We start from the raw sequence: 8,239 nt of genomic DNA, 5'->3' as shown, positions 1-8,239 counted from the left end.
AAATAAATAAATAAATAAATAAATAAATAAATAAAAATCAAAATCCTATATTCTGTGACTAGTATGGACAGGACATAGAAAATATCGACAGTTCCATGCTGCCTACCCAAAGGCATGTGCCTTAAACCCTCTGTGATGTAAGTCAGTCAGAATGGCAAGGCTGGAAGTGACCTGAATGATTATCTAGGCCACTCTTCATTTTAGGAATGAGGAAGCGGAGGTCCAGAAAGGAGAAGTGGTCTGTTCCAAGGTCACTTGGTGTGTCTGTGGCACACTCAGGCTTTCTGTCCCTGGTCCAGGGCTCTGTCTGACATCCTGCAACAGCTTACCTGGTTCAGATCCTGGGTAAGGTCCCACAGAACCGGAACCAGGGGTGTAGATTTTGCTAGTATCTGTAACTCCCTGAAACCTACCCAAATTTAGGAATGAAAGACTTCAGTATGTTGAAACCCTTATAAGACTTCCCCCTCCCAATCTGTCTCTTCTGAGGCAACAGTTAGCACTTATGCAGCACTGACCATATGCCAGCAGAACTGTAAGCACTTTACACATTCACTTCTCAGCCACAACCAACTCAAAGCTACTATCACAGTTCCCATTTTACAGATGAAAAAACTGAGGCACTCTGTGGTAACATAACTTGCCCGAGGTCACCCAGGTCATTAGAGGAGCTTAGACTCAAATCGAGGCCATCTAGATCCAGAGTCCATGCTTAGGATTCCATTATAACCTGGAAGGAGCAGCCTATTCAAGAAAGGGGAATGAAGATGCCTGTATGAGTCCGATTGACTTTTTTTTTCTCTGACATTTTTGGCTGCGACTTCACCCTTCAAAGACACATTCTCCCATCCGATCTCTACACGTCCCTCCTTCCCTGCAGGCACTTCTTAGCAGACCCGGTATGTGTGTCGTTGACCCCACCTCACTATCTGGGCCCTCTGACCCACCACAGCCTTGCTGCTCACTCACCTCTCAAAGGATAACCCGTTGTCCAGTTTATAAACTCCAATTTGACTTTAATTTAATAAATTAAATTCCAAGCCATCACACAGCAATGGACATCATCATCTCCCAACACACAGAGGTGTAGCCCCGCTCTTGCTCCATCATCATCACAGTCTTTAATAAAGCCCCTGAAGCCATTTCTCTGGGGACGGCTTCCACCCAGCTCCTGGCTCCCTCCTTCCAACAGAGCCACTGCTCACGGAGAAGGCATCAAGTACAAAAACAGTAATAAAGGGGAGGGAGGGATGAGGAGCAGGAGGGGAGGCAGGGAGGTGGGGAGTACCTGCCCCCCATCCAGGGCACCGGCCCGGCTTTCTGTGAGCTGCCAATGTCCCCAGAGGCAGACACTGGTGCTGGTCGGAGTAGGGACCTGAGGGAGACATGGGAGTCCTGTCCCAAAGGGAATTAATTGCCTACCCTCCTGGGACAGGAAAGAAGGGTCACCTGGGAGAGATGCCCTCTCTCATCTGTTCACTGAGGGTCCTGGATCACACATATAAATAGAAAAGAGAATAAATAGGGGAGGAAGGACCAGCTGAGGAGCTGAGCACCCTGGGACTCCTCTGAGGGGCCAATGTCAACAGCAGGCAACCGGTTCTGAGGAATGCCCACACGTGCCAGGACAGAGCCCTCCTCTTACTCCCAGCCACCCACTCCCTCCTCTGTGTCCTCAGCAACGGGTGCCTGCCTCTCTCATGCTTCCCGCTGCAAGTACCCTTCCAACTGGCCCCACAGCCCAGGGTGGACAGGGCTTCCTGGAACCCAGAGGGCTTCCCTGGCCCAGGCTGTTGGGAATCCAGGAAGGAGAATGGAAGAGGATGTGGGGGGCGGGCTGAGAGGACTCCTGCCCTCTCCTAGCTCAGGAGGTGAGAAGGGCCCTCAGAGCTGGGGGCTGGGATTGCCATTGGCCTTGGGTTTGGATTTGAAGGAAAAGCGCTTGATAAGGCGGCGAGAAAAGCTGCCAGCCTTCTTTCGGACACTGGGTGTGGCCGTCGTGTTGGAGAGGTCATCGTGTGATTGGCTCAGACCAGCTTCCTTCTGTCGAGGCCTCCGGCGGAAGATAAGCTTGGTGCCACTGCGCAGGAAACTCACTGTGGGGGAAGAGGGGAGGCTGAGGCAGAGAGAGGGGCACGGTAGGCGTGGGGTGAGGTGGGGAGCAGAGAAAGGACCAAGCATGGAGGGGTCGAAGATACAGAACAGAACCAGTTCCTTTGCCTAAAAGCCAGGCTTCCTTAGGAAAGAAAGTAGAGACAAAACATGCCTTTATCTTTCCTGAGGAAAAAATGGCGGTCTCCTGGGATTCTGTGGGCACTCCTGACTACTGCCACTGAGCAGCAACGTCACGGGGCTGCTGCTCTGCGAGGCCAGACTGACAACCGGGCCTCCACTACGGAAAGCCAAAGTCTGAGCAGAGGGTATTCCTAAAAGTCCATAAAATCATGGAAGGACAAGGTGGGTGAGCACTGACTCGTCGACCAAATTCCAGGATGTGAGCAGGAAGCAGGGCAGCTGGAAAACCTCAAGGAGGTAAATTCAGGACCAACATAATGAGAAGAGTGCTTACATAGCAGGCTTTGGGCTTAGGAATCTCATTATCCCAAGAAGTGATGCAGGCTTAAGTCACAGTTAAATACATTTGTGGTTGATAGACTCGTCGGCAGAGGGATAAAAATGTGTGGGGGCAAGCCCCTCATCCTTAAAAGTTAGAAAAGCACCACGACCATCCATGGGCCAGCCATGTCGCTGCTAGAAGGACACTCCTAGAGTTGACCTGGGGTAGAATTTCTTATAAGGAAGAGAGTACAGAATGGAAGGGGGATAAAGAAAAAAAAAAAAAAACCACAGACAATAGGAAAGAAGATATATGCTTAGACCCAGGAAGGAAGAAAAGTGGAGGTAAAGGGAAATACTCTGGAATCCCTCCCTGTCACTGGCGCCTGTCAGATCCAGGGGAGTACCCTAGGCAGTAAGTCCCCCTTCTCCACTCTGGCTTGGCTGAAATAGGCTGGCAACTCTGGGGATCCCTTAGCGGAGGAAGGAAACGGCAAACTGGGTTGAGAATCCCATTCCCCTAAGTGTCCAGTAGGACCCAGGTCCTGATACTGTGCATGAAAGAAGAGGAGGGGGTGCTGCCAATGTTTCCCTACCTTTGTGATCCTTGAGGCTGCGGGTCTCCAGTGCACCAGTAGACCCTGTTTCCGACTCAACGTCATCCACAGATGGCCTCTCAGAAATGTCCGAACGTGTTGTCTCATCTGCTTCCTGGACGCTGGTGGGGCTAGAGAGGGCATCAAGGGGTCCTGGGGACATGGCTGGTGGGTCTGAGGGCGGTGAGGAGGGACCTCCACTGGTTTCTGTGTCATCCTGCATTGAGGCGTCCAGGGATGCCGCATAGCCCAGAGATAGTGCCAACTCGTCCTGAGCAATGGGCACCTGGCAGGAGGGACCCGTTTTAATGGGCAGGAGTGACCCATCAGGGCTTTCTCCCTATCCCAGCTTCTCTCCTCAAAGCCATGTTACCTTGGAAACGCCAGAGATGATAAGAGTGCTACGCTTGGTGGGTGTCTTTTTGGCTGCACGCCCGCTGGGCTCAGTGAGCTGGCGGATCGCTGTCTCTGCTACAGGGTCCAAGCCGTTGGAAAGGTGGCTCTCCCCTGCTGGGGGGGTACAGAGGATGGATAACCTGACTCCTCCCTGGCTCCTGGGTCCCACGCAAAATGGTTTTTTGACGCTGGGGCCCCCATGCCCACTGACACCCACACTTCCCGATCCCCCACTCACGGCTGCTGCTGTGGGAGGCGCTGCTGGGGCCGCTGCTCTCACTCAGCACAGTTGTCGTCTTCTCGGTCACCTCCACCTTGGACGGGGAGCGGGAGGGGGAGTCTGGTGGGTGGGGGAGGGTCAGTGAGCTGGGAGGTGCCTTAAAGTGGCCCCCACCCCCTACTGTCTTTATTGAGATGCAGGCTTTGGCTGACTCCAAGGGCAGGGGTGACTAAGGGACAGTTAATCACACGGGTGATTAGTAAGATGCCAGGGGGGCAAAAAGACACCACAGGAACCAATGGGGGTGTAGGGTGTGGGGAGAGGCCATGAAGATGCTGAGAGTGCAAAGAGATGGCATAAGGGTCCCCTGGGGGCAGGAGGAATCCCGTGGGACCCCCAAAGATGGGAGGAATGTCATGGAGGGCCCCTGGGAGTAAGACAACTATCACAGAGGCCAGTGGGTTTGTTGGTGGATCCCAAGGGTGCTAGAAGGTTGAGAGTAGAGGGAGGGACAACTAGGCAGTTGGGGCTGGGGAAAGGGCCAGCAGGAGACCTGTGAAAAGACAGCGGGGAACAGGGGGAGGTAGAAAGGCGAGAGTTCGGCAGACCCAGGATCCCCAGGATCGCAGCGGGAAACAAACAGTGGGGAAAAGGAGGGATGTAAGGGGAGGTCTGAGAGACAAAGATGATGAGGAAGTTGTGGCTGGAAAACAGGAGGAGCTGGAATTAGGGCTTCCCTTGCCCTTCCCTGTCCCACACGGGTCTGCAGCCAGGGGCCCCTGGCTCGGACTGGGCTCCCTTCTCTTTACCTAATTTCCCTTCTACACGGGGCCGGGACTGGACGGTGGTGACTGTGGTCACAATGGTGCCATCAGGCATGATGGTCCGGTCTAGCTCAATCTTCTTGGTGGGTGTGATGCTGGGGCGTGGAGTGGAAGGAGTGGGAGTGCCCAGGTTCCGGGGGGAGCCCTCCTCATACTGAAGCTGCCGAAAGGGGGGGAAGACCAAAGAGGCGGCGCCTCAAAGACTGCCCTTCCCTGGTGTCCTCCCATCTTCCCCCAAGGCTCAGCTTCTCACCTCTACTGCCATGGTGGCCGCCGGTCCCAGGGCTTTCCCCGGCCCAGGGGTGAGCGGGCATACCTGTCTTCGGGAGAGAGGTCTGGAAGGGGGGCCCACAGATAGTGTGATCTGGCCCAAGAGTTCAGCTGGGGAAAGCGACAGCATTGTGAGCTGGGCCCATAACCAGGCCCCACTCAGCACCCACCCAGAGGTGCTCCTTCCTGCCCCATACTCACTGTCTCCACAGCTGCTACTCCTCACCAATTTGAGGCTCAGCTCCCGGCTCTGGGGGCCCAGATCCCTGCGGCCAAGACGAGGTGGGGCAGGGAAGGGGGAAGATTAGCGAACCAAACCCACTCTCAAACTGATCACAGGCCAGAGGCATGCAGAGATGTATATAAATAAGATGGAACAAGGACTCCAATCAGATTAGCTCCTGCCCTCCAAATACTCTCTCTTCCTGGGGCACCCGGAAAGGCATGTAACTGCTGATGTCGGGGTCATGAGCTGGAGCCCCACGTTGGGTGTAGAGATTACTTAAATAAATAAGACTTTACAAAATTAAACAAACAAATATGTTCTCTTCCCAAGAGAATGGGACAGGGCTCTGCTCGGGATGCTGGGCATGGATCCTCCCTAGTCTTGCCCTCCCCGTCTCTCTCTCTATGTCAAACCACCCCCTTCCCTTTGCTCAGGCTGTTTCCTCTGCCAAAAACATTTTTCTGTCACACTGTTGAAATCCTATTCTTCCTCTCAGGTGTGGTTTAAATGCCACCTCCTCCACGAAGCCTACTCTGACCTTTATTTCCGTGTGGGAATTATTCTCCCCCACCTAAGCATGCCCACGGCACTTTGTGTAAGTCTTGACTGGAGCCCTTATCCCATCTTCTTTATGTACCTCTGCCTCTGCCTGGAGCCTGCAATCAACTCGGGGTGGGGGTGTATCTTGGTCACGTTTGTATCCCCAGGACCTAGGCCAGGGCCTGGCATACAATCAGGGCTCACACAAGAGTTTACTGACAGCAGGGCTGATTCATGCCAGGGCTATGCTAGACGGGTTTGATCCTCAGTCTGCCCATGAGAGCAGGGGTGGGGGTGGAGGAGTCACTCCTTACAGGGCCAGGTCCTCAGTCCACTCCATCTCAGGACCAGCGCTCATGGGCTTGGTCCACTTCTGTTGCACCGGGTTGTCGAGCTCAGCTACACAGCACAGTTCCCCAGTGCCTGGGAGGAGCCAGAAATTAGACGATGCTCAGATCAAAGATCTGAAGCCACCGAGGAATAAAGAAGCCACACCCTTGGCAGAAGGGCAGGGAGCTCCTGCACCCAGAGCCTTGGCAGTCCCCCAGCTGCTTCTGGCTCTCACCTTCCAACTCGCTTCCCAGGTGAGATGCTCGAAGCTGCCGTAGGAATAACCGGGTAGGTCGGGAGATGGCTGGCTGTGCCTGGGGCACCATGGGCGGCTTCTCACTGGGTACCTAAGAGCAGAAGGAGGTAAAAAGAACAGGAATCCCAACATAGAACACTGGGACGGTCCAGTTACAAACTATTTGCTTTGAGGGCCTACTTACCAGGCCTCCAGGCGCAGAGCAGGCCCTGAGGTTGACCATCATGGCCGGCTGGGTGCTGACAATGGCGTCTTCAATCAATTCTTCAATGGTGGAGAGCTCCACCTGCTCCTCACCTCTCTGCATCGTGAAGAGGAGAACAATGAGGTGGGGCCACCAGCTCTGCATCACCTCCCTGCTCTGCCTCTTCCTCCCCGCCCTGCCCCCTTACCTCCCTGGCCTGCAGCTTGGGAAGCACCGTCAGGCTGAGGTCTGGGCGATCAGTAAAGGCCCAGGACACGAGCAGCCCCTCATCAGGGATTTCCTCCAGGCTGACTTCCAACTGGGGGGGAACGGACAAAGGGGCTGGGTTGATTTGCCTCATGCCTCCAACGACTCCCTACTCCCCAGGACCCTCCTTTCCCCAATTCCGTCCCGGAGAGGAACCCAACTGCAAGGCTGAGGCCTTGAACCGCCCCCTACCCAACTCGGTTTCCCATATCCCCCTCCACCTGTGTTGGTGGCAGTGTCAGAGTGACGTGGTAGGTCTCCATGGAGACGGCAGCGGGGGACTGCTGGGTCACAGAAACTGGGAACATCATCTCCTCAGCAGAGAGCTGGCAACGCAGCACCTGAGACCAGTGAGGCACAGAGGCAAGGAGGGTCAGGCGCGGAGGACGGGGGCTCAACCCTGCTTTGCTCTGTCCTACAAAGATCCCTCCCCGCTTGCTTTTCCTTGGGACTTCACTTCTTTGGGGTCACAAGCCCATAGAAGAAATAAACAAAAGCCAAAGACTCCTGTCTCCAGAAAAATGCAGATATACACACGTGCTACATTTCGCATGCAACTTGAATGTGACTCTCAGACCTCCTGAAGCCAGTCCTTGGATCCCAGAGGCATTCAGAGACTCCAGGTCAAGAGCCCTCAGACTAAAAGGAACTCTTGGGATCAGCCCCCCTCAGGCCCTGTAGAAGGCAGTGCCCATCAAACCCTTACCATGGTGCGGTCCGATTGGTCTACGCAGGTCACATGACTAATGCTGGCTCTGGGTGGGACTTGGGGCACCTCCTCAAAGGCGATTTGGATGGAACTCTGAGGGAGTAATGTGGACACAGGATCAGGTCTCTAGAGCTGCCCCCCAGGGCTGGCCTGCTCAGTTGCTGGCTGGGCCCTGGCACTGCGGAGGCCTCAGCTGCAGGCTGGCTCTGGCCTCTCCTTGGCTCAGGGCTTTAGGACAGGAAGTGTTCCCCTAGAACCACACCCCTCCGGGGCCTGCAGTTCCTAGGGAGAACCATGGAGCTAGACCACATCAAAGATCAGATCACCTTGAGTGGAAGACCCTAGATTTCTCCTAGAATTACCAGGAGCCTCCCTCTTCTCCCCTCACCTTCCTCTTCATCCCCCAACCTATCCCCAAAGAAAGGTGTGCATAGAAAAAAATAATAAAGGTGTTGGTTGGTACATACATATAACTGGGGAGAGAGCCTGAGCTAAGGTAAAAGTAGTAGGGCCACTTATTCAAGACAAGAGCTGAAAAAATGAGGCTAAGGCTTCTTCCAGATAAATAGGATGTGGAGACTCAAGGGTATGACCCCATCCATATTGTTGGGGTTGAAGACTAGCTCAGCATGGCCTTGGGGAACTTCACCAGAGGGACTGGAAGGAAAAGCAAGCTCAGAGGGCTCAAGGGTCCAGGGGCCTAGCTAATTCCGCAAGGCAGACAGCAGGGTGGTATTAGGCACCAGAAAGCTGCTTAGCTTAGGTCTTGAAAGAGCTTCCTAATTCTTACACAGCAGTGGAAACAGCCTACTGAACCCCCATCCAGAGAACAGGATGGGAAGAAGAATTGAGGAGGGGCCACAAA

General features: G+C 54.3%; 1 protein-coding gene across 1 annotated transcript; it reads right to left on the bottom strand.

Annotated features, from left to right (window-relative positions):
- Positions 1-999: 999 nt before the first annotated feature.
- LOC103679909 (phospholipid transfer protein C2CD2L) lies at positions 1,000-7,774 on the bottom strand. Its single transcript, XM_008709431.2, has 14 exons — positions 7,763-7,774; positions 7,372-7,500; positions 6,887-7,006; positions 6,607-6,717; positions 6,399-6,515; positions 6,194-6,305; positions 5,943-6,051; positions 5,064-5,128; positions 4,846-4,973; positions 4,578-4,752; positions 3,787-3,888; positions 3,526-3,662; positions 3,153-3,438; positions 1,000-2,096 (listed from the first exon to the last, which is right to left on the bottom strand). Exons 1-14 carry the CDS (start codon positions 7,772-7,774, stop codon positions 1,885-1,887), a joined length of 1,815 nt encoding a protein of 604 aa, XP_008707653.1. The 3' UTR covers positions 1,000-1,884.
- Positions 7,775-8,239: the final 465 nt, after the last annotated feature.

The sequence above is a fragment of the Ursus maritimus genome, unplaced genomic scaffold (assembly GCF_017311325.1).
Source record: "Ursus maritimus isolate PB19 unplaced genomic scaffold, ASM1731132v1 scaffold_558, whole genome shotgun sequence".
Classification (NCBI taxonomy): domain Eukaryota; kingdom Metazoa; phylum Chordata; class Mammalia; order Carnivora; family Ursidae; genus Ursus; species Ursus maritimus.
Note: the sequence above shows the minus strand (reverse complement) of the source record. Positions and strands in the feature narration are given on the sequence as shown.

What these genes read in the sequence shown, in the direction of transcription:
- LOC103679909 (XM_008709431.2), bottom strand. An exon ending in TGACACTGCCACCAACACAG is followed by an intron (nt 6,718 to 6,886) that starts GTGGAGGGGGAT and finishes GTTCCCCCCCAG; the next exon opens with TTGGAAGTCAGCCTGGAGGA. An exon ending in CCAAGCTGCAGGCCAGGGAG is followed by an intron (nt 6,516 to 6,606) that starts GTAAGGGGGCAG and finishes TTCACGATGCAG; the next exon opens with AGAGGTGAGGAGCAGGTGGA.